The sequence below is a fragment of the Cotesia glomerata genome, linkage group LG6 (assembly GCF_020080835.1).
Source record: "Cotesia glomerata isolate CgM1 linkage group LG6, MPM_Cglom_v2.3, whole genome shotgun sequence".
NCBI lineage: Eukaryota > Metazoa > Arthropoda > Insecta > Hymenoptera > Braconidae > Cotesia > Cotesia glomerata.
This window is the reverse complement of record NC_058163.1, coordinates 19,619,184-19,646,191: the sequence shown is the minus strand read 5'-3', so window position 1 is coordinate 19,646,191 and position 27,008 is coordinate 19,619,184. Positions and strand designations below refer to the sequence as shown.

At 30.8% G+C, this 27,008-nt stretch overlaps 2 protein-coding genes and 2 long non-coding RNA genes across 5 annotated transcripts in view; 3 read left to right on the top strand and 1 right to left on the bottom strand.

Moving 5' to 3' along the window:
- Nucleotides 1–10,350: 10,350 nt before the first annotated feature.
- Nucleotides 10,351–23,851, bottom strand: LOC123267445. 2 transcript variants are annotated; one of them, XR_006510038.1, is made up of 3 exons: nucleotides 23,763–23,851; nucleotides 20,962–21,093; nucleotides 10,351–10,440 (listed from the first exon to the last, which is right to left on the bottom strand). It is a non-coding gene; the product is annotated as an uncharacterized LOC123267445 (long non-coding RNA). The 2 variants fall into 2 exon arrangements; XR_006510039.1 differs by lacking the exon at nucleotides 10,351–10,440 and adding an exon at nucleotides 19,281–20,203.
- Nucleotides 13,234–19,369, top strand: LOC123267431 (L-lactate dehydrogenase). The gene is made up of 5 exons (XM_044732055.1): nucleotides 13,234–13,410; nucleotides 15,571–15,700; nucleotides 16,580–17,045; nucleotides 17,146–17,387; nucleotides 18,880–19,369. The coding sequence occupies exons 2-5, from the start codon at nucleotides 15,575–15,577 to the stop codon at nucleotides 19,042–19,044; spliced, it is 999 nt and encodes a 332-aa protein (XP_044587990.1). The 5' UTR covers nucleotides 13,234–13,410; nucleotides 15,571–15,574; the 3' UTR covers nucleotides 19,045–19,369.
- Nucleotides 20,981–22,765, top strand: LOC123267446. Its single transcript, XR_006510040.1, has 4 exons — nucleotides 20,981–21,141; nucleotides 21,864–21,985; nucleotides 22,064–22,187; nucleotides 22,255–22,765. It is a non-coding gene; the product is annotated as an uncharacterized LOC123267446 (long non-coding RNA).
- The window catches only part of LOC123267400 (bestrophin homolog 15), a 33,036-nt gene continuing 29,869 nt past the window's right edge, over nucleotides 23,842–27,008 (top strand). The window contains exon 1 of the mRNA XM_044732011.1: nucleotides 23,842–24,295. Within this exon, the coding sequence (XP_044587946.1) occupies nucleotides 24,225–24,295 (71 nt within the window). The 5' untranslated portion in view covers nucleotides 23,842–24,224. The remainder of the gene's footprint in view (nucleotides 24,296–27,008) is intronic.

Here is a 27,008-nt window from a genome sequence, read left to right as displayed (position 1 = left end):
GTCTTACTCATCATAAAACGGAACACGAGGAGGAGAAAAGTATTAAAAAATTCAGAAGCGCCTAAAGACGGCGGTAGGTGCCGCTAATTATACTTTTTATTCGCTGGCAGCAGAGAGAGAGATCCTGCTACAGCGTGGGTTCGTGGAATAAAAAATAATCGGGGGAGTGTATGTGAAGCTCTAGAGGGATGAGATAGCGATATTCATGAGGAGGACGCAGCTCACTTTTAATTTCACTGATCGTTTTATTTTTATTTTAAATTCTTTTTCATTTAATTCTATATTGCAGGACGTTTTTGTTTTACTGGTGGTGCTCTTTATTTTCATTTCTCCACCAAAGAATCCTCGGGGCTTGATTGAGTTACGATTTAATTAGTCCGCGTAGCCAATCAGTAATTAAGATATCCGCTAATCAACATGGCGAATTCACCTCCCAGTCAGCCTCTTCCAGTGACTTCTCACCCTCCTTCCTGTTCTGAGCCTTCAGCCACTAGTTCCAGTTTCACGGTTCCTTTTCCTTTTCCTTTTCGTTTTTCGCCCACCGTGTGTAAAGTGTCTTGAACCAAACGGCGCCAGCTTCGGCAACTTGGACCCGTGATTAGAGAACCAATATCAGGTCTCAATATACAAGCCCAGAAGGTGGAATACTTCAGATATGTTTTTTTTTTTTATTGTTTTCATCCCGGCTTTATACTCGTTAGGTGTTATATATACGATCCTCCTAAGTGTATTTTTATTTTAATAATATATACTTTATTTTTGGACTTGGAGCTACGTTGAATTGGCTACAATTCACGGTAGACATTACTTCAGGCCCTCAAGTCCAATAACATAAATTGAAGACTACATTGATAAAAAAATTAACTTGATGGTTAACATGAAAAATATTGACCTGAGAAAATTATCTTAAGAATTTCGCGGTCTAAAATTAAACAGAAAAATTCTCGAGCTTAAATTTTAGTTGACTCAAGAATTTTCCTAATTGATTTAAGATAATGCTCTCAAGAAAAAAAAAAACTCGATTCAAGAAGAATATTCTTGGCAAAAAAATTATACATTTTTTTAAATCGTTATAAGCTTCGTATAGATGGTATACTAGTGGTTTGGTGAATTTTTTGTAAAATTTTTTGGGTGAAAAATGTTAGACACATTTGACACATGCTTTATTAAAGTGTTTTCTCGTAGATGTAGAATTTATTGCAAAACCCAAAATTATGAAAGAAAAAAAAGTAAAATTTTGATAATTATTTGTCAAATTTTGAGTCAATTTAACGTCCCACACTATCTTTAAAAGTAAGGAACAGTTTATATCAGGAGGTTCTAAAGTCTGTAGAAACTCGACTTAGGTCGACTTTCACCATTACACTAAAAATTTAAATCATGTGTTACAATTCTACCCGAAAAGATAACAGAGACCATATTTTCAATATTTTGAGATTCAATTTAATCCACGATGAATTGCTTATTTTTTTACACTGATAAAATAATTAACTTAATTCTTGAACTAAGTTGTTCTTGATTCAAATAAATTTTACTTGATTTCGGATGATTGAACTCTTTAAAATGATATTCTTGGTTCAAGAGTGTCTCTTAAATCAAGTTAATATTTTTATCAATATAGGATTAAATTACAATAAAGATTATACACATACAATTCTATCTATAAGCAGTTTGTTATAATATATCATAACTATATATAGTTATAAAAGTCTTTTGATTCCTTAAGTACAACTCTAAGTGAATACGACTAGTTAAACAAGAATCAGCGATAATTCTACGCCCAGAAATATACTGATAAATTTTTATTATTATTATTGTTATTATAATCATACCGTAATACATAATAATAAGAATGGTTTAAAGAAATAAAAGTATAAGAGAAATCTGCAAATGCGGGCTGCCCACATAATTCTGTCACCTTCTTTTAGATCCCAACTCCTAACGTCTATTTTATCATCCCACACTCAACACCCGGATCATCCACTCCTCAATCAAATATAATAATATAATATAATAATACCCAGTCCAATTTGTAATACGCTCCAACATCACGACTAACTACTATCACCCGGGAACGAGGAACTGCGAATAGACCAAGTAAAAATAACATTTTTGTTTTAGTAATTCGATATGATATATCGCTTGTGTGTTTTTCTCTGTCACTTACGCGGATTATTACGACCTGGTAAAAATATATTTCCCTAGTTTATTTGCTCTTGTCACATCACTGTTTACTCCCTCGTGCATACTCGTCTTCAGTGAGCTTAGCTTTGTGCTAAATATTTAACCAAAGCAAAACAAAACGATTACAATGTTTTTTTTTTTTATTCTGAGATTTATTGCAGCAGAAATCGTTCATTTTTTATGCCTCTAAAAACTTGTTCTTTATTTCATACCCTCCGTGAAAAAATTATAATATATTTGTATACTATTCAAATCTACTTCATCATCTTTCAAATGCTGTTATAATTTTCATTTTAATGTTTTGTACATCATTCATTATACCTATACTTCCACACGGAAGAAATTTTCTTCAAAAATTGCCGTAAGCATCCCCCAAGGAAAAATTATGTATCCTATAATTAGTCTAGTCAACAAGTTCAAAAACGTGAAAAATAGAGATAAAGGTCCTAAAAATATGAGCGATGGCTCATTCGATTCGGAATCACCTCTAGAAAAATGTTTTTGAAGGATTTTGGTGCAGGTAAAAAATTGCAATTGTTATTAACAAAATAAGATGGAAAAAAAACGATATTTCGTTTTTTGTTAATAACTCGAAAAATATTAATATTTAAGCAATTTTGAAAAAAGCCCGTTAAAGAGGAGAAAATTTCCAAGAAAAAAGTCCGTACTCCCGGAACTCTATCTCCATTATTTATAATTTTAATTTGACGTTGAAAATAGGGCTCCGCGCGGCTGTTACGGCATGCGCGCGCCGCCGCTAAAGAGAGCTCAGCAATAAAATAATTTTTTATAACATAAAATGTGATTTAAAAATTTGAAAAATTCTAGTATCTTCTTAACACTTGAAAGAATCGAGCCGCGAAGAAAAAAGTTTAATCACCATTTTTGAAAAAGTTATCTAATTGTTAACTAACAAATTTTTCCCAATCTCCGTTGGCATAAACAATGGGATAAAAGGTATAAATAATTGGCCTATAAATTTTAAACTTCGTGGAGCCCTTTTGATATATATACTTTATAAGATCCTGCGATAAATTTTCATTAAAGTTTATTAATTTGTTAATTATGATTTTTATAACTATTGAAAAATTAAAAATCTAAAAAGTTGATAAAAATTTTTTTTTCAACTAATATTTAGCTATGCCTGTTTTCACATTAAGCAATGGCAGTAATTAATATAGGTTATGAATTTTTACGTAATTTGTTTATAAAATTGTTTTAAACAAATAGAGAAATTCAATATTTTTGAAAAATTTTTTTGCTATTTGGTTGTCCACAAAAATTATGATTTTTAAAAAAAAAAATTTTTCTTAATTTTAATTTTTAATTGTTTAAAAACGATTTTTTCATATTTCGATTGTTTAAACAATTAGTTAAGAAAAAATTTTGCTTTTAAAAATCATAATTTACACTTTTAAATAGTTTGGCAAAAAAAAAATTTTTTTTATTAATTATTTAATTGTTTATTAGTTTAACAATTTGTTATAAACAAATATTGACCAACGTTATATTTTTTTTCTGAAGCAGAAAAAAATTATAAAAACAGCCATATATAAAAAAGTTCCAAAAAAAATTTTCTTTTATTTATTATAATTAATTTTAATATCATACGGTACGGTAATTATCGCCACTACTTGATTTGTCAATTAAAAAATTGATATATCTTTTAAACTATCAGAGATACGATAAAGGACATTCAGGTCTTTTTTATAGAGAATGAATTTTTCTTTCAGATGGATCTAAGATCAAGTTCGTATCTATTGTTTATTAGCTATTCCATCTTTAGAAAAGGTAAACACAGCTTACTGGAATGCATCCAGAAAGACCCAATTTTGAAACAGGAAGTAGAAAAGTTTTATAACTCTCAATCGTCAGTCAGCGAGATAAAAGAAGCTGGAGAGCGAGTTATGCTGAAATTATTTGCAGCTAAAGAAGATACGATTAACCAGTGCAGAATCGAACGCTTCTCAACTGGTGTCACAAACTCTACCGCAGTAAATTTGGCAACTTTACCACCAACAGCTTCTGCTACACATCAACATTCTTTAAGAGCTTATTATCAAGTGCAGACATGGCTTGGTAATTTAAAAAATCCTGAAGACTGGGGATGGCAGAAAACAGAAACTCTCTTTCTACCGATTAGAACCACAGAACCTTTGGCACCAATAGATTTACTGAAACTGGTACACTGCAGCTGCTCAACTTCAAATTGCAGCAAAAATTGTAGTTGCAAAAAAGCTGGGATGAAGTGTACTAGAGCATGTAAAGAATGTAAAGGGGAGAGCTGTTCAAATGCTACTGACCTGGTTCAACTTACTGAAAACGCCAACGAAGATGAAGAAGATGATGATGATGATTTTGATTATATTTCGGAAAAAGAGTTAGAAAAGCGAAATACAAAACGATTAGCTTACGAGAAATTCAAACGATCGATCTATGGATTAGATGATACTGATTCAGAAGAAGAAGAAGAAGAAGAAGAAGGAGAAAAGGAAGAAGAAGATCAAATAGAAGAGGATAATGCAGTTGAAGAAACGGTGGAAGTCTCTCGGACTTCTAACGTTGATGAGCCAAGTACTTCACGAATTTCTCCTTTGAAAAAAAAAAGAAAACGTCAAATATAAAATAAAAACCGTAAAAACTATTTGCAATACTGTAAAGGATAAAAATAAAGATAATAAATGTAATCGAACAAATAACTCGCTCTCCAGCTTCTTTTATCTCGCTGACTGACGATTGAGAGTTATAAAACTTTTCTACTTCCTGTTTCAAAATTGGGTCTTTCTGGATGCATTCCAGTAAGCTGTGTTTACCTTTTCTAAAGATGGAATAGCTAATAAACAATAGATACGAACTTGATCTTAGATCCATCTGAAAGAAAAATTCATTCTCTATAAAAAAGACCTGAATGTCCTTTATCGTATCTCTGATAGTTTAAAAGATATATCAATTTTTTAATTGACAAATCAAGTAGTGGCGATAATTACCGTACCGTATGATATTAAAATTAATTATAATAAATAAAAGAAAATTTTTTTTGGAACTTTTTATATATGGCTGTTTTATAATTTTTTCTGCTTCAGAAAAAAATATAACGTTGGTCAATATTTGTTTATAACAAATTGTTAAACTAATAAACAATTAAATAATTAATAAAAAAATTTTTTTTGCCAAACTATTTAAAAGTGTAAATTATGATTTTTAAAAGCAAAATTTTTCTTAACTAATTGTTTAAACAATCGAAATATGAAAAAATCGTTTTTAAACAATTAAAAATTAAAATTAAGAAAAATTTTTTTTTTTTTAAAAATCATAATTTTTGTGGACAACCAAATAGCAAAAAAAATTTTTCAAAAATATTGAATTTCTCTATTTGTTTAAAACAATTTTATAAACAAATTACGTAAAAATTCATAACCTATATTAATTACTGCCATTGTTTTATGTTAAAACAGGTATATCTAATTATTATTTGAAAAAAAATTTTTATCAACTTTTTTAGATTTTTAATTTTTCAATAGTTATAAAAAATCATAATTAACAAATTAATAAACTTTAATGAAAATTTATCGCAGGATCTTATAAAGTATATATATCAAAAGGGCTCCACGAAGTTTAAAATTTATAGGCCAATTATTCATACCTTTTATCCCATTGTTTATGCCAACGGAGATTGGGAAAAAATTTGTTAGTTAACAATTAGATAACTTTTTCAAAAATGGTGATTAAACTTTTTTTTCTTCGCGGCTCGATTCTTTCAAGTGTTAAGAAGATACTAGAATTTTTTCAAATTTTTAAAATCACATTTTATGTTATAAAAAAATTATTTTTATTGCTGAGCTCTCTTTAGCGGCGGCGCGCGCATGCCGTAACAGCCGCGCGGAGCCCTATTTTCAACGTCAAATTAAAATTATAAATAATGGAGATAGAGTTCCGGGAGTACGGACTTTTTTCTTGGAAATTTTCTCCTCTTTAACGGGCTTTTTTCAAAATTGCTTAAATATTAATATTTTTCGAGTTATTAACAAAAAACGAAATATCGTTTTTTTTCCATCTTATTTTGTTAATAACAATTGCAATTTTTTACCTGCACCAAAATCCTTCAAAAACATTTTTCTAGAGGTGATTCCGAATCGAATGAGCCATCGCTCATATTTTTAGGACCTTTATCTCTATTTTTCACGTTTTTGAACTTGTTGACTAGACTAAATATATGCTGGAAATATATCCTAGTATATATTCTAGGATATATGCTGGGTATAAGAAAATTCGCCAAAAAAATATATCTTAGGATATATTCTAGAATATATTCTCGGCTTCGCCTCGGCTAACAATTACATGTGATCTGAGACTTTTCTTATTTTACTGGCCTAGGTATGTAATATACTATTTCGGGCAACACAACTTCAGTCTTCCTTCAGGCACCTGAAAATTTTCTTGAGCCAAGAATTTTGTTCTCCAGTCAAGAAATTTTTCTTTCTGTGTAAGATTTTTCTTCGACACATTAGAGGTTTACACTCACATACACACACGCCGACAGATATCCTAGTAGGAATATTAAGAACTAGTTCCCAGGACCTTAAAAATGTGAAGATCAGATTAGAACTTGATTTTCGAAAACTGGCATGGAACCAATGACTCCCCGATTTTTTTTTTTTTTTTAATCATTCATTTGTAAAGCGAGAACTTAAAAATTTAGAAAAAGTAATCGTAGATTAAAATATATTTTAGGAAGCTGAAAGAGCTTTTTGGAAAAAAAAAATTTTCTTACGAAATTTTGGGGGTACCAAATTTTGCCACCCCTACCCCATTTTGCCCCCCCCCCTCCCCTATTAAGGTGGCGCAAAAAAACCGGTTTTTTTTTTCGAGTCTCGAGTGAAAAAATGTTAGTTTTTGATGTTTTAAGAGCCCTCACCAAAGGATAGCTCAAAAAAAAATTTTTAAGAGGTCACTCCAAATTTTTTAAAATTTCAAAAATCGAATTTTTTTTTTTAATTTTTTTTCTCGTTACGGTATAATTTTATAGACCAAAAAAAAATAAGTTTCTGAAAGTTTCAGTTCAAAATTTAAATTTTAAAAGGTCGCTCATAATTTTTTTTTTTTCTTTAATTAGTCATATCGCCGACTTTAAGTGTTAGGAGTGGTACGTTGGGGTCTTTTTGGTTTGAAAAAATCTTAACCTACGCGGCAAGGTCAAATCTCAACCAAGCTGGTTTCCAAGACTAGCTTGGGATTCGAACCCACGCCTGGCAGTTGATTAAATGAAATTATTAAATTAAAAAAAAATTATATTTTCTATGTTGTGCTTGATTTTTAGTTTATCTCGTGATGTATTTTTATCGATTATTGTACTAAATAAAAAAAAAAAAAATGTATGGAATTTTAATTTGAATTGTAAAAGGTCGCTCAAAAAAATCTAAACTAATTCACTAATAAATTGAAAAAAATTATGAGCGACCTTTCAAAATTTAAATTTTGAACTGAAATTTTCAGAAACTTATTTTTTTTTAGTCTATAAAATTATACCGTAACGAGAAAAAAAAAAAAAAAAAAAAAAAAATTCGATTTTTGACGATTTTTGAATTTTAAAAAAATTTGGAGCGACATCTTAAAAATTTTTTTTTAAGCTGTCCTTTAAAGAGAGCTCTTAAAACATCAAAAACTAACATTTTTTTACTCGAGACTCAAAAAAAAAAATATTCGGTTTTTTTGCGCCACCCTAATATATATACATGGGTTACGTCCATTGATTATGAACACAGTGATTGCAATTTCTTTATTAATTATTTCACATACAATGTAAACAATATAGGAAAATACTATTAGTTCTTACTGTAACATACCGGTAAAAATAATAAGCGTGAAAAATTAACAAGATGAATTATTTTTTACTAACTTAATATTAAATTAAAGCAGTAAAACAATATTTCATTGACAACAATATATCCAACGAAAATTCTATTCCACACTGAGAGAAAAAATAACTTTGAAAAGAAATGAGCAATGTTGTAATAAGAAATTAATTTGTTGAAAATTCTCAACAATTTCGTTTCTTAGCTGAAAAACTCAAAATTTTTGCCACAGTAACTTTCTTGTTGAAAAAATGTTTTCTAGATCGGGGAAAAAACAATTTTGGATGAAAATTCGTAAGTTGTCTACCTAAAATTGTTATTATTATTTTTGTGAAAAAAAAATTTTATTTCTTCAGCTAAAATATTAAATTGTTTTAGCTAAGAATTATCATCAAATTATTTTCTTATTACAACATTACCCATTTTTTTCAAAATAAATTTTTTCTTTTGGTGCATATGTAAAATAAACTGCATTAAGCTTTTATTTTTTTATTTTACTGGAGAGTCCGATAAATTTTATTGGAATAAACTAAAAAATATTTCTGTTATTACCAATCAATAGAAAGTTAAATTTAACTGTAAATTATTTTGACGAAAATTTCTTCCCCTACATAATAACTAAAGAAATTGCCTTACATGTCCGAATAACCTGAAGAAAAATTATATTTTCAAATTGAACCTCGGACAAATCGCCACCGAAAATACCTAAGAAATTCAAAAATTTTCAACAAATAGGAAGCTACTCCATTACTAAAGATTCAAAGAACGAGAATCGTCCTTCGTAAATGTATAAATAGTCACGGGGGTTAAAATTTACTTGGTAGAATAAGGCCTACTATTTCTATATATAAAAGAATCTATACGACGGAATATATATGTGTAAGATAGTGCTGATTGTAATTAATAGGCGGCGATTGCTCTGTAGAGAGAAAGGCCAGCGAATGAGCCGAGTATATATATCCCTCGCGGTTAATTGTCGAAGAAAGAGTAAGTGCGGATACTCACGCCACATCTCACTCGGTTTTTTGTTGACTCACTCTATATGTGCCGGCTTATAAAGTCAATTGCTCAATTTTATTAATTATACTTTCCACCTCTTCTATCTTTCGTCCTCCTTCTCTTTTTCCTCTTCTGTACCCACCGAACTCAAAACAATTCAATTAGTCTTTTTTTTGCCTCGACCAATACATTACTTGTTATTTTGTCTTTATATTAGTTACAGTTTAAAGTTTACTAATTTTTATCAAAGACTTCGACGAATAATTTTTTGGAATTCAGTGCAAAATTAAATTATGTTGAAAAGTTTCAATTTACTTAAACTTATACTCGTTAAAAAGCTTTAATTAGCGCTCCCGAAAACTTTTGTGAGGTTTTATTTATTGAATTAAATATGTTCTTTCAAATGATGGGCTTACAATCGCGTAAAAGTCACGTTTTAAAAAATTTTTTTAAAATTGATTCAATGAAAGATACCGATTTTTGTAACTGAAAATTTTGGCTTTTGCGGATTTTATTAAAGGATTAATCCACCGAAAAAAACGTGTAGGGTCGAAATATTGAAAAATTAATATTCAATTCACTAATTTCAGTTGTTTACTTTCCGGCAACTGTTTATAAATCATGTAATAATAAAAACTTGAACATTTTATGGACATCAAAAGAAACTTTTTCATTCAAGTAAAATATTTTTAATCTTAAGAAAATCATTTTGAAGAAAATTTATAAATTTTCTTCAAAAATAAATTTTATAAATAATTTTTACTAATTTTCTTCAAAGTCGTTATAACGACTTGATTCAAGAATTAATTGACTTGAAAATTGTTTTCTTAGAATGAAAATTAAATTCAAAATCTTTGATCTGAGAATAATTTTATTTTCCTTTAAGAGTTTTACATTCTTATTTAAAAAAAAAAAAAGTGTATTCATTAAAAATACCAAAAATTACTTTAAAAAAGAATTCTTTTAAGAAATATAGATCATTTAGTTTTAAAATAGTTGTGTCAAATTTTGACAAGTGTCAAAATAGGAAAGTGTCAAAGGCTATTAATCTCAAATGACAAAAAATTTTTCTTCATCCTTGAGTATCATTTTCTAGATACAATTCGTAAATTTCTTGAATTAATTCAAACTGAACGCCTCGTAACAAGAGTAAAATTTTCTAAGTATATTTTCATAAATAAAGTAGTTTTTCAGTGCATAGAAGAAAATATTTTGTAGTTGTGAAAAACTTCTTTCGCTTCTCGGTTCTTATTAACATTTCAAATAATAAAAATAAGTAGTAGAGAAAAATAGAAAATATTTCATCGCTCACCATCGAAGTTATACCACTATCTTCGCTAATTAATAACTCCTCCTCATATTCTCGAAGACCGGAAGAAAATCGATGTTCGCAAATTATGATGATCTAAAACAAAATAAAAACCATTACAACACCATACTCGAATGTATAAGACTTATCCACACACACAATAATCATAAAGCATTGTTAAATACACATACGTAAGATGCAAACTGGTTGTGCTGTATGGAGCATAACTTTATTAACTTGTTTAAATTTCCGCGACAGTCGGAAAGAATGGATTCGAATCGAGTACGTGGGACCTTGAAACATGGCTCGAGGGTGGGCGTTTGCTTTTGTATTCTCTTTGGTATATTACCTCCCCCATACATCCATACATATAAATACATAATATGTATACCTATAGAGTAGTGGCGTTGCGAGAATGATTTATCGGGGACGCTCACGGAGAGACGGCCAACAGCTGGCGTGATATCGAATCGACGGGCAAATAACCGCCCTCAGGATCACCAGGGCCCGTTCTTGCATTCACCAGACTCAAACTCAGAGGGGGTTATACACATATTTTTTCAGTTAGCATATCTCGTCGCTACATCAGTATAAGTAGAATACCTCGGCAATTTATCTGGGATTTGTTAACCTCCAGGCCAGGAAACGAAAATAATTGTCAAAATTATTTCCCTGTGATTTCAATGCCCGAATAAAACAAGTTGTTAGGCAGAGGGTAAATGGATCTCTACATTGCCTATTGTCGGAAACTTTACTTTCACTCTAGCATACCCACGATAAGTATCCAGTTGATGAAAAAAAAGTATTTTATCCTTTTTCTTCTTCACCATTCTTCGGCATCTTTTTTTAAGATTTTTTTTACGTATGCAAAAAAGAGAAAAATTAGCATATCAAAGGAATCGAGATGCCTAATCACCTACAACACAATCTTTCCCTCAATAATTTATAAAATTGCTCTATTACTCGGCAGCTGTCGTGGCCGATACGAGCCCGTCGAGTTTAAAGCGGCAATGATCCGCTCTTTCGCCTGTTCGTTTTCAGGCCCGATGGCAATTTGTGCGAAGCTCCCGGTTGCAAACATTGTTTATGGAAATTACAACGGTCAAGCCGCCGATCACGTTCCAACAGTACCTTCGGGACTTTTATCATCATCCTCCTCCTCTTCTCGTGTATGAAATGTATATATATATATATATATATATATATATATATATATATATGTATAGTTATCGTATATTTTAGCGGGCGATTATTTTCTCCATGATTACGGCGGGCTTGTGCATTTTGATTCCCAACCCCGAAATCAAAAGTTCTCGTTAGTGTTATCGCGATTTATTATAAATCACGTTGCGTCTTTACCTGTTTCTGTTGGATTTATTTTGAACAAAAAAATATATATATGTTTATAATAAGGTGATAAAGCTACGGCAGACGATAGCTTATCGATTCATAATCTTACGCGTGCGTAAAGAATATTATTATTACTAAATATACATTACAATTGTTGTGTTATATTATCTCTACCTCTGATCAGCCCGTACCGAGAATGAGAAAGCGTATGATTTACGTTCCGTCTTATTACATTAAATCATGCGTGCTCTACATGCACACACACTTATGCCCACGTCAACTTTACCGGAATATTTCATATGTGTCGAAATTTTTGAGTTAAAACGCTTCTTGGATACTTTATACGGTCAAGTATTCTGAGTTTATATTTTAAGGGTAAAATTCAATAAAATAAATTTTTGGAATTTTTTTTGCACGGTAAAGAATTTTTTTCATTGCGTAAAAAAACTTTTTTTTAGAATTTTAGTAAAAATAAAGTATTTGTTTTTACTGCACGAAATATTTTTTCATTCAAAATTTTGATAATTACTGAGAACTTTTTATGTACAGCAACAAATTTTTTATTATTACGTCAAAAAAAAGCGTTAGAGATGTTTATGTTAATTAAACACTTTTGTATCTAAATTTAAATAATTGTATATAATCAATATGAAATTCTTAAAAATTTAATATCAAAATTGTTAATAAAAATTTTTTCTACACAATACGAGAGTTTTATTTTACAAAAATGTCTCATATATTTTTAGATACCTTCAAAATCTAACTAAAAAAAATATCGACATAAAGGATAATTTTTTCCAACACATCCAAAGATGCTGTAAGTGAACCCATGGATGCAGTAGCTTAATTTCTAATGCAGGATTTAATATCAACAGTTATGCTAATAGCGCTCCAACATAATATCATTCTGTTGTTATTATTACTCCATATACATCAGATGCAAATAAGATACACCCGGAGTCGTGTGATTCTAAAATAAAACACTATTTTTCTGGCATCAATTCCAAGAGCACGTGCTGCTTCAGCTACCTATATATAACTATAATATATAATTCATAATACATAGTATGCCTTAACTCCGTTATTTTACGATGCCAATCCCGGTGTCAGAACTTCGTATTTAGTGAAGAAGAACACCGAACATTCGGTATAGATTTTTGTGGAAGTAAAGGATGTGACAGAACGCACGTAGCCCAGGGCTGGGTTGCGTCAGAAAATTTTTCCCTCCGATTTTTGTCTGGAGCGATTGCCATGACTCAACACCATGCGCGAATGATCTACCTTCGCTGCGTCATATGATGAAATTCCTGATGTGATAATTTCGTCACGTGCATATGAGGAAATTTAGTATTCTTTTTTTTGCCAGCTTGCTTTGATTTTTTCAGAGATTTGTGAATTTGGGTTTGTTTGTGTCATTATTCAAAAATTTGACAAGAAACACTTTGTGTTTGCTTTTAAAACAGTTCAATTGACATGACAACGTTTGCGCACGCACACGCTGGCGCATGGAACCTACGGTGTCTATATAAAGGAGGGGATAGGTGACCTTCTAAACCAGAAAGTTGCTAACACTCTCGAACGCCGGTCGTATTTACCTGAATATTTTATTTTTTGATATTTAAATTCAAATATATTTAAATAATTGAAAAGTATTAAATTGTTTAATTTATCTCAAGTTTTATCTCATCAAGATCTACAGTCTCTATTTTTCATAAGGTAAGGATAATCAATTTTATTTAATAAGTATAAGTTTATTATATGCCAAAAGTTCATTCAACTTATTCAGCGATACAAGGTCTAGTTCGTATAACGCTTTTTCATTTATTTTTTTATTTTACTCTGCTAGATTTATTCGGGATCTAATTAATTTAATCGTGAAAGTTTTTTCGATCTAACATTTACAAATTTTTTTTTTTCAAAACTTTTGGGGATTCAATTAATTAGGGATAAGCTATCAAAAAAGTAAAAAATTGATATCATCTTTAACACGTGCATTTTGGAGCTCGTGCTGCCATCTTTCAAAGATTTGCGATACTGAAGTTGCCAAGATGGGTTTAAAAATATTTTATCTTAAATCTCCTTTATGTTACTACAGTCATTTCTAAATAAAGAATTCTAATTTTTTTGTTGTTCGGCAATTCAGGTCTATGACTTCGTATTATAATAAATTGAGACAGTTTATTAATCTTGAGTGGTTAAAATAATACTACTGATGATTTGACTTGAAATAGTAGAATACTTAAGTTCATAGAAGTACTTGTTATTTGTAGAAGTACTCAAATAGAAAAAAAAAGTTGACATAAAAATTTATTAAATTTTAATTTCAATTAACGAATTTTAGAGTAATCCAATAGTTTCACTAAATGATGAAACTTCACAGTTCTATGCTCATTTATTTTATTAATCATATTTTAATGACGAAATTTCATTTATAGTTTCTGATAAAAATTTACGTAGAATTATTAAGTAATCTAAAACGTTTAAATATGTTTCTAATTAACTACTTGAAAAGTTATATTTGTTAATTTTTAATGGATATATTTTGGGATTTTTTTATTTTTGGTTTTTAAATGAACTAAAAAATATCTGAGTTAAAATTTTTTCAATAATGATGTTAGGTCACGTATGATTTTCTAAAATTTATTCTCTATTTCTTTAAAGTAAATCCATTAAATAAATACTAAGTTGTTTGAGTATAATCAAAATTATGAATTTGTGTGAATATTTTAATAAATTATCATCATTATTTTTTATCAATATTTCTTGGTTGCCGGTGTAGTGGTAACGATACCAAGGCCGAAATAAATTAAATCACTTATGGTCAATTTAAACGTAACAACTGACAATATTTGGTAAAAAAATTTTGCTATGAAAAATTTTATTCTGTTTTAATATAACTATTATTTGTTGGGACAAAGTTTGATCGATTATTATTAACAAAAAATATCAAAACTACAAATGTCAATGTCAATCATAGAATAATCTTCAAAATTCAAACCAAAATTCGTAAACTCATTATTAACCACATTTAATATTTTTAATTATTCTAAAACATTTTTGAATTCAAAAGATTACATTTGTCATATTTATTAAAGTCAATAATTAAAAAGCCCTACTCGGCATCACCCGATATGAAAAGGTAGATTTCAACAGAATGTTTAAGTTAAAGAATATTTGAAATGATACCCAAAAATTAATTTTTAGATAAGCCCCAATTTCCAAATTGATTATCCGATTTTGCTCATATTCTTAAACTTATACGAGGTAATCTGTGGATGAATAAATCTACTACGCTTCATTAAGATCCGTTGATAATTGTGGGTGCTGTCGCATTCAAGATTCACATGAAACAACATATTGCCTACAACTTGCCAAATATGACTATAAACCATCATAAAATAAGAAAAACTCATATTATTATGAAAAATGTATAGGTCAAATTGAACAGTAAGCCATCAGCTTGAATGTGATAATTTCAAATATAAGATATCTAATGCCGGTCAAAAGTTATTCACGATTTTTCTTATCCTTGAATTTATTCATGACAATCGTCGGAGGAATTAATATGCTAAATTTTAGTGAGATCGGTTGAAAATTGTAGAAGTTATCGTGGCAACATTTTGCGTTTTATTATATATTTATATAAATTTTTAAACAAATGCTATTTTCGAGCCTTACTCAACTATTAAACAGATAATATGATAAAATTCGAAGTAAATATTGACCAAAGAACCAATGCAATAGATAGCTTTCTATGAAATCTACCAAATTAAAAAAAAAATTTGCAAAATTATCACCGAAGACTTTTTACGTTTGTATTAAAAGAAAAAATCTACTTATTATTGAATTTTATAGTAATTACTATTTTAATTACAGCAAAATGACAACACTCAAAGAAAAATTACTGAGCGTAGTAAAGGAGCCCTCAGGAAATGGCAAAAACAAAATAACCGTGGTCGGTGTTGGCCAAGTAGGAATGGCCTGTGCATTCAGTATTCTCACAAAAGTAAGTTCAAGGCATTGAATATTTATGTATTAAAATAAACATAAATATTTATAGAATTTTCCTGGGTGAAGATAGCTGAAACTAACAATACACGGAAAAAAGTAAACTGTAATAAATAACAGTCGATTTATAATAAGTAATGATCAACTGATAAAAATTACCATTTCAAACAGTAAAATCGTGATTTTACTATTCACTTTATAATATTAACAATTTAAACGTTACAATTTACTCTTTACATGAAAGAAAATACTATTTCAAACAGTAATATTCGCTATGTAAATGTCTACAATGTTAAATTATAATAATTAAGAATTCAGACTTTGATATTTATCATTTCGTACCTAAAAAATGATCTTATGATATGTAAAAAGTATAAAATAAAGTTAGTAAATTTCTAATACAAGCAACGTCAATATTTACAAAGTAAAATGGTAAATTTTAAACGCAACGCTAAAAATCAAACTGTAATTATTGACTTGCTTGGACTGGTAAAATGTATATTTTAAAAGTATAATTTTTACTGTTTCAAATTTAAATTCTCCCAGAGTGAGACCCCCTTCTCTTTCATCTGAGTTCCCCTTCTCCTCATAATATGGACTATATATTGAAATGGAAATTTTTACTGTTTGAAACTGTAATTTGTTAAGATGAAAGAGTCTTTATTTACTATAGTGACTGCTACTAATCACTTATTTTGGATATTAAATTATAAATTGTGGCTTTTAAACTTTCTACATTATTTTAAGTTCTGTAATATTTATATTTTTGCTACCCCGATGTCCGCTTTACTGTTTGAAACTATAAAAATTAACCGAAATCCGAGTGAATATTACAGTTTACTTTTTTCCATGTAACGTTTGATGTTTCTTCTTCCAGTATGTTTCAAGCGACGTCGTCTTGATTGACGTGATGGCCGACAAGTTGAAAGGCGAGATGATGGATCTGCAGCACGGAAGCGCTTTTCTTAAAAATTCCCGTGTGAACGCGAGCACCGATTACACCGCAAGCGCGGGATCCAGTATCTGTATCGTCACCGCGGGTGCAAGACAACGCGAAGGGGAAACCCGTTTGAACTTGGTTCAACGCAACACCGACATTTTCAAAGGGATCATTCCTCAGCTGGTCAAGCACTCTCCCAACTGCATTCTGCTGATCGTCTCAAACCCCGTTGACATCTTGACCTACGTTGCCTGGAAACTGTCCGGGTTCCCCAAGAATCGCGTTATTGGTTCCGGCACCAACTTGGACTCTGGAAGATTCAGATTTTTGCTGTCCCAAAGGTTGAGCGCTGCTCCCACTTCTTGCCACGGATGGATCATTGGAGAACACGGTGACACCAGTGGTAAGTTTCTTCATTCGAAATTCATCAATTTTATCGAGCAATATGATCTTGTATGATTTTTCATGGTCAAATCTCATTTTATTGATTTTGAATTCTATAGTTCCAGTTTGGTCAGGAGTTAACGTTGCTGGAGTCCGTCTTCGTGATCTTGATCCGAAAGTTGGTACTGAAGATGACCCAGAAAACTACGGAGACATCCACAAACAAGTGGTCTCAAGCGCTTACGAAGTCATCAAGCTAAAGGGATACACTTCGTGGGCGATCGGTCTCAGTGTCGCTAATCTTGCGTCGGCAATGTTGAGAAACTCTGGTCAAGTTCACGCCGTATCGACCATGGTTAAGGTGAGTTGGTCAAACAGAAATTCTTTGCATTGTTTGTTGATAATTACACAGTGAAAAATCGGGAGATTAATTCGAATTTTAACCATCACTCGGAATACCGAAGTGAAGAAATAAAACACTCTGCATACGGAGTAAATCTAGAAATTTTTTTCAGCGGAGTGAATATGAATTTTAGTCCGAAAAACATCCGAGTACGAAGTTTTTGGACTTAAATAAATTTTTATTTAGCTGGAACAAGTTTCATACGGCAAAATACTAACAAACACTTTCAATAATTCATCTCAAGTTTATGTTTGGAATTATTAGTTACATTTTTCTAAAGAATTTGACTTTTTGGAAAAATTAATCAAATTTTCATAAAGATTATTTTGTTTTCAAGTCTTATTGATAAATCATACCGTAATAAGCGAAATAATTAAATTATCAATATTACTACGATTAATTAAATGAAATTAATTACTTTAATGCTACTGAAATTATAAACTGATAAAATTCTACTTGCAGAAATTAAAAAACAATATTGATTTAATTCTTTTTAAATATTAAAATTTACTTCCGAAAACAAACCAAGAAAAAAAGTTGTATCAATTTTCAAAAGTATTAAATTTGCATTTTTGAATTTTCAAACGGATAACAATTATTCTTTTGTATTTTCATTCAATTAAAAAAAAAAAATAGGAAAACGGTTAATTCTAAAGGCCATCCCTGCAATTTCCCGCTCATTATTACCAGAATTAACCGATTTCGACCGGGCTGGTGGCAATCGACGTGTTTTTTTTATGTTAAGAGCTGATTAGTTTTTGGAATTGATCGGTCAAGCCGTTTAAAAGTTATTTCAAAAAAACCACATTAAAAAAAATTTTTTTTTGCAGTTTTTTTGAGATTTCTCAAAATCTACTCGTTCGAATCGATCCAAATTATAGTCAAAATCTAAGTTTAGTCAATCCCTTTCGAATGGTGCCAAACACGATGAAATCGGTCAAGCCGTTCAAAAGTTATAAGAGGTTTACATACGGCCGTACACACACACACACACACACACACACACACACACACACACACACACACACACACACACACACACACACACACACACACACATACACGTATGGACATCATCGCGGAAACATTCGGAGAGGCTTCCTAGGACCTTAAAACGTCAACATCCGTTGAAAACTCGATTTTCGAAAAACGGGGTGAAACCAATAACTTCCCGATTTTTGAAAATTTTCAATTTTCTTTGCGGGAAGTTAAAAATGAAGAATTCACTCTATGGAATTTTATTTCAATAGTCATTAATAAATAAAACCCTTTTTGAAGTGAATTTTACACGGGAAGAATAAAATTAATTAAAAATCATTCACTCTTAATTTTTTACAGTGCATGTCTGTTCGATTGATGAAATCAAATCTATTTAAATTTATAATATTGCAATTTTGATATTCTAGTGGTTCAAAATTTAGTAATAATATTTTTTATATATTTTTTTTAGGGATTCCATGACATTAAAGAAGAAGTATTTTTGTCTGTACCCTGTATTTTAGGCTTGGATGGAGTAACTTCGGTAGTCCAACAAAAATTAACCGAAGACGAAAAAGGACTTCTGTTATCTTCTGCTAAAACTATGCACCAAGTCCAAACAAACTTGAAATATTAATGATATAGTTATATTAAAAGATAATTATATATTTATTGTGTTAATCGCATAATTGATTAAAAGGTCTATTTACTGTTTACAAAAGTATCAGCCAGAATACCTGAGATCTGCATTATTTAAAAGTCTGATGTTATTAATGAGAACAGAATATTTTTGAAGCAATCTTTAACTATTTCCGAATCATAAAAATACCTCAAACTTACAGTATAAATCATAATTATAATATTTTGTACACCTTTGGTGCATTTTAATCTATGTATTTATTGTAATAATATAAGTGTGATATCAATAAAGTATTTGTGTGAATATTTAACAACAAAAACAATCGAGAGTTTTCCGTCAATCATGCTGGTAGATAAAATTTTTATATTTATTTGACCTTTTTTGTTAGTGGATTTGTGAATTGATATGAAGAAATTATTAAAAATAAAATGAGAATGGTAGTGCCGTATTTTCAAAAATTTCCCCCGAGAATGTTCAAATCAAGCTACAATTTAGTGACTAATAAAGTTTTTAGGTTCAGAAAGACCAATCTAACCAAAACGATCTACAGAGCAATTTGTTTTGAGTAAGAAAATTATAATATTTTATTTTTATCAAAAATTTGATCACAATATTTCTCATCAGACCAAATTCTTTGCGAGAAGGACTTTTGTGCAGAGTAAAAACTCCTTCAATAGATAGCTTTGACAAAGTGACAATAGTCGGCGCTGGAATGGTCGGAGTAGCGTGTGCCAATGCGATATTGTTTCAAGTAAATTTAATTGTACGAAAACTTTGTTACACTCATTGAAGGAATCAAATTTTCAGAAAATCAGCAGCCATGTTGCGATAGTCGACGCTTTTCCCAAAAAACTAGAAGGCGAGGGTATGGACTACTGCCATTCTTCAGTTTTTCTCGATGATCCGTATGTCGAGTACGATACAGGTACCGACAATAGCAGTAATTGCTCTCAATTGATAATACAGTATCCAAAATAATTTATAGACTTTTGCGTGTCAAGCAATTCGAAAGTAGTTATAATTACCGCGGGTGCTCGGCAAATCAAAGGAGAAACGCGACTGGAGTTGGTGCAAAAAAACGTTAACATTATCAAAAATATCGTGCCTCCTTTGGTGCAATACAGTCCTAACGCTGTTTTTCTTGTAGTAACAAATCCTGGTAGGTAATTTTAATTAATAACATCAATCATTATAATTGTTATGTATTATTATCCCTGATAGCCACAGTTTTAGACCAACCAAGTTGGTGTCAGATAGTTGCCACCAACTTAGCGACAACTTGCAGTCAACTTCCGAATTTGTAACTGTTGGCGTCAAGTTGGCAACAAGTTTCTGAGAAAAACAAGACCAATCTACTGCCGCAATATGTCGCCAAATTTCTTGAGAAACTTGTCGTCAACTTGGTGCGAAAGAGTTTCGAAAGCAATTTTTGCCGACAACTTGGTGAACAACCGAGTTCATTTCCAAGACTTGCCGCCAACTTGGTGACAAGTTGCGGCAGTAAATCGACGGAAAGTTGCGACCAACTTGGCTATCAGGGATACCCTGATAGCTAGCGCTTTCTCAGTAAGTGTTGACTTCCAGCAGTTACGGTTAATTTATACATCAAGTTGGCGGTAATTCTTCACTCAACAACAGTTGTAAGCAAATTGACGGAAATCTACGGCCGCAACTTGAATACAAGTTAACAACCAAACTTGTAGTTAAATTTCCTTTCAACTTTACTACAATTTGACGAATATACTTGTACAGCAAGTTTTGACGTCTATTTTCAGAGTAAATGATAGGTAACTAATAGGTAATCGCTCGCTTTGCCAACTCTTTCCGTTAAGTTTGCTTCAAATTGCGGACGAAGATTGACAGTAAGTTATAGGTAAGGTGGCTATCAGGGTAACTTGTAAGTTTTTTTATTACCTTTAGTTGATATTTTGTCTTGGGTAACATGGAAAGTAAGCGGTCTCCCGTACAACAGAATAATTGGCAGCGGCTGCCACCTGGACTCCGCGAGATTGCGGAGTCTAATCAGCGAACGACTCGGAGTGGCGTCTAAATGTGTAAATGCGTTTATTATCGGCGAGCATGGAGATAACCAGGGTGAGCTGGATACTTATTTCAGGGTCACCACTAGTGCTTTCTTTTCTTTTTTTTATAAAAAAGGTAGTTTTCGGAAATTAAAAAAAAACAATTGTGGCGACTGTTTTAAAAATTTTAGGACACTTATACATACTTGTAATGAACTTATAAATTTTTGTAAATAAAACTCTTCAACATTCTCATAGTTTTTGGGTATTCCCCAGTGACTAAAAAAAAGTTGTTCCACTGCTGACAGGATTACGGCCTTCACATTACCCGAAATCAATTTAAAAAAAAGTTTGTTAAACTGGAAGAAATTTCTTATGCAATAACTCAGAATAAGAAAAAAATTGGAATTTGAAAAAATATCAGAGCTTAGAAAAGAAAAAAATTTCTAAAATTCGCTAAAAAAATGTGATAATTTTTGTCCTGCAAAAATTACAATTTGTTTGTAATCAAAAACTGAAAGTTCATTACATAGAGTACTAAAAAAAATCGGATCGATTGTGATTTTTTTGAGTTAGAACTGTAGCAAATTCGAAAAATTTAGTTTTGAGAAAAACGCTTTTAAAAATTAAAGTAAATTATTCTTAAAAACTAAAAAATGTTATATTTAGAGGTATGAACTACCAGAAAATGTAAAAAATTCGATTTTTTAGAAATTACACTAATGGTGCCCTTCAATGGCTAGTTTAACGCTCAAAAGCAAAATGAAAATCAAAATTATATCTGAGAATTTTCAGTTCCTTTGTGGTCGGGAGTTAACGTTGCTGGAGTGTTATTCCGCGATATTATGCCAACCATAGGTTTGGAAATGGACCAAGAGGGGTGGAGTGAGCTGATAACTGATAACGTCAAGGCGTAGGTCTATACTTTTGAAAAATTAATAAAATATCAAATATGACAAGAAATCGATTGAAAACGATAAATTTTTGTCAAGTAGTGGCGCGACTGTAAGGTGCCTGAAAGGGTACTCCAACACCGCGATCGGATTGACAGCAGCGGACATTACCCGAGACATTTTAAGGAACTGCCCAGCAGTTAAGTCAGTGTCGACAATGATCCAGGTGAGTGGAAAAATTGGCGACTTTTTCTTTGATAGCATTGACATTAATTGAAAATCTTTTTGAGCAGGGTCATCACGGCATTCATCATGAAATGTTTTTGTCCCTGCCCTGTACTTTGGGCGAGAACGGCGTGAGTCAAGTAATACGAATGCGTATCACCGAACACGAGAAAAATCTCTTCCAGAAATCGGCGGAAATTGTCTACAATATCCAAAAGGGCCTCAAGATATCCTGAAAAAAATTAGAACTTTAGCAAACGGCAATTTGTAATTTGTACGATAATTTAATTATTTTTTTTTTTTCGTAATAAAAAGCCAGATACTGAGTGAAGTAAATAGTTGCGTGACTTAAGTAAAACGATTCTCCGTTCATCCGGGTCGAAGGACGAGTGGCTTGCCTTGAAGACCGATCTCGCAGAATGTTGACAAGACCAATACATATATCTAAGATACTATATAAGAAATAAGTATACAAGTTGAGGGCTAGTTACTGTGTTATTAAGAATTAAGTTGAACGGCCTAGTGCCTAGGGACTCTGCGATTCACCAATTACACAATATTCATTAATTATTTTTAAGGATAGATACACGGTAAAAAATTTGCAGAGTAGTCAATTTTTAATTGATTCATTATTAATAAAAAAAACTCCGTAGAGTAAATTCTTATTGAATAAAAATAAAAATTGTTGTTATTCGTTTAAAAATTACAAAATTTGACATTGCTTCGATACTTTCAGAAAAAACATATCGATGGTCTAATTAGCAATTTGTCTAACTCCTTATTTTTCAGAGGGTAATTTTTTCACATTTTGATGTAGCCATAATCAAATTATAAATTATTTGAATGATTCAAATCTAAATATTATATCTTTATGAGATAAGAATGATATTAAATGGTTTTTTACAGTGGTAATAAATTTTGAACTAATTGTTTTTTTCGTACAAATAAAAGATTCTCTAAAATGGAGTTAGACAGTTTGCTAATTAGAACGTCGATATGTTGATTTTCCAAGTTCTGCTAGTGTAAAAAAATAAATTTTCAGTTTAACAAAAAATTTTTTACTGTCGAATGGAATTCAATTGATCCCATACTGACAATTATTAATAAATTCGTATTCCGGTGGTTTATACTCGAGTGTTGAACAAGGAATAAGGCCGTAAATTAGCCCGAGGCTAGGCCGTGGCAAGGTGAGCGAACGATGCGGAAATTCACCACGGGGTGGCGTACATTCGCATAGTTCCCTTGTCTTCTCGTAATCATAATACGCGTACAAGACGACTGACTGAAGACTAACAATTAATAATTCGGTATGGAATAGATTTAATTCCCAAAACTTTCCAGATACCCATCATTCATCTTCATCTTCAAAAGCGATAAAGATCCTCAAAATTCATAATTCATCAAGATTATCATAACCCTCATCCGGAGCCACTCTCGAATCTCAAAACTCACCTAAACGAGTCCGTCATGTCAAACTACGGATAAAAAAAAGGGAGATTTGGAGTAAAAAGGTCCCAAATGAATAATAAAAAATAAAATAAAATATTTCAGGGTCTCTGGGCTTGGTTCTACGTACCTGCGCAGGAAGGTGGTGGCAGTGGGGCCCGTTCTCCAGCCAGAGCCAACAAGCAGACCAAAGACCAGTCAGCCGCTGGTTTATCATGCAGTCAGTGGAGCTCAGTCAGTAGACTGTAGTCAGTAACACACCTCAGTCATCTGGTTTTAGTGATTCGCGGGTAGTCGTAAGTGTTTAGTCTCAAGCTTGATCGGGTTACTTTTGTTACAAATGACAATAAACTACCGTGGAATTAACGTCCATCTTCACTGTCAACGCCACCTATTTCTGCTAAAATCAGGACTTGTAAATCGGGACTTTGGTGCAAAGTCCTGATAAAAATCAGTGTTATATGCCCGTTATTGATTTTTCCCGGTTTAAATCGTTAAATCGTCGTTATTTAAGTTGATAATTGTTTTAAACAGACAACGGTTTGTTTAGTGCGAGAGGAAGGGGTGCGTCGCTAGATCGTTCGACCGGGAAATGACTATATCCTATGCTAGCGAAGTACCAAACGGATCCAGCTTTGGCTGTTTCTGGAGAATACTCCGCAAGTGAGTGATTTTTTTTTCATTTAAATATATTATCATTAATATTTTTATTTTTATTATTATTGTTGTTATTATTATTGAAACTAATTATATATTTAAAAATAAAAATTAATTAGATATTCATTATTCTTTTATTAAATTATCAATTCTGAATGCTTATTAAAGTGTTTGTGTGTGGATGTATATTGATCAATCGATCAGCTGACACCGCATTAATATGAGCCTTGGATGTTACTCGGTTTTTGTTACCATGACGCAAAAACATCGCCACGTACGCGATTGCAAGTTATTTTAAATAAAGTAATTCAATTAAAACAAACGTTTTACTTTGTTTAAATTTATTCAAATTAATTTGTTATGATTTTGCCGAATATTTTATTAAATAGATATTGTAATTTTCAAAAATAATTATTCCGAGATTAGAGCAAGGGGTAACGCAGAATACAGCGTAGGCGGCTGAAATTGCGATATTGCGAGCGCGATTGTGTAATAACTCTTTTAAACTTTCGAGTCGTTTACTGACGGTAACACCGGCTACAAGATTATTTTCCGCGTTCAAAGCTGACAAAACAATCACTTGCATTTTTTATTTTATTTTTAAGTATAATAAGGATAAGTATATGTTGGTATTTATATTTATATTTATATTTAAATGAAATGTGACTTTATTTGAAGAGTAAACTATTTCTTCGAAAAAAACCCCTTGGCAATTCTATTTTTATTTATAAAGCGCTATTTTTTTATGTTGCAATATAAGTCACTTAAAATCCACGGCAATGACCTTATGCTGCTAAAATTTCCGCGATTAAAAAAAATTTTTTCTATAATAATTCGTTGTATAATAAAATATCTATAACGCTGTCAATCGTATGAGTGGTTAAAAAAATAACGACCATCGTAAAACCGTCAAGTTCATCAGCTTTGTTTATAAATATGATAAGGACATATGGATCGGATTTAAAGCGAAGCGAGTTGAAAATATTTTTAAATAAGATAATAAAAACGCATAAATATTGTGGGATTTTTTTAATTGATTGGTCAAGGAAATTTTGGGTAATTGTGATGTCACGTCGATGTAATAAAAATATAAATTTGCCTGTAACTAAACCTGAGATTTTATTCCAAGTTAGCTCTAGATTACGTAATTGGAAAAAAATGATTAAAATACAATTATTGCTCATCACTTTCTGAGTTGGACAGCAGTTAATTACAGCTGTTGTATTTGTGTATAGCTTACTATTTATTTATTGTACAAGTTGACGGAATAAAGGAGCGATAAATTTCTCACAACTTAACGGCTTTCACCAAAAATACACGGACAGTAATACTATTCGTTTTTTTTACGGTTTCGATGGTTAACTTTTTAATCATTTTCGTTTGAGATTTAATAGAAAATTTGTTAAAAAATAAAATTTCTTTAGTAGATATTCCTATTAGTTTAAAGAATTGAATCGTTTTTTTTGTACTAAGAATAAAAAAAAAAAAAAAAACAATGAAAATATAAATTTGTAAAAATTTAAAAAATTTTTAAAAATATTTCCAATTTTCTTTTTAATTTATCAAAAAATTTTTCTGTTTAAAATTAAAATATCCATTTGACTTTTTAAAGCCAACAGACATAAATTTAAAACGATGTTAATCATTTAAAAAATAAAACAAGATGGATATAAAAATGCATATGTGCATTTTGTATACAAAATTTTTAAATATCGTAAAAAAATTTATTTTTACAAGTTCAACAAAAAATATATCTTCTTTATTTAGTCTTTTAGTCTTTCAAAATCAAAATTTAACTCAATATGTCATTGTTTATATTTCGATCATAAATATGAATCATTATTATTATATTATTTACTTTATTCGGAAAAAATCATTTAAATGAACTGTCGAAAATGATCAATATAAGATAAGAAGAAATTTTTTTAAAAATTAGAATACTCTTTATTGAAATTAGAAGCTTGTTATGATTCGATTGATAAGTTTGAAGCGTGTAATTGTTAAACAATGATAAAAGTATGTAATCTGTATCTAAGTCTGGCGAGTCGTGAGAAGAAGATGAATTAACGTGTAACATCACTTGTGCAAACAGATCGCGTGAGTCAAGTGCCCAGAGGAGTAGACTCGGGAGCAAATAAAATAGCGGTGATAAGAATAAAAGTTTTGTTTTATTTTATTTGCAATTTTTATTAAATTAATCGGATTACCGGATCGTGCAAATAAAACATCAGTTTAATAGATTTAGATTTATAGACCGCGATGTATTTACTCTTTCGCTGATTGAAAATTTAAAAATATTAGTACAGGATTTAGATCTGAGGATTTAGTACCGAGTTGATAGAGACACGCATCATGGTTAATTAACTAATTGAGTATTCATGCTCGGATATCGAGAGCGAGCTGCATCGTATTTTATTTTGTGGATGCGTAGGGGTTTTATGTGTACTTATTTTATTCTATATCGTATATCGTTCGCCGTACAGCATGCTGGAAAATGAGCGTGTCAGGTGGTTGTACATATAAACATATAGATATATATACACATTTACGTTTACATACACACTCGATACACAGTCTATCGTCTATAAATAAGTGTCTTCTAGTCCCAGAATAGAAAATCTTGTCCACGAATAGCTATTCGACTATTATGAAGAAAGTTGTTATTACTGACGATTAACTTCTGGTTTTACATGACGATTTTATTGGCTGTAATTGTGCC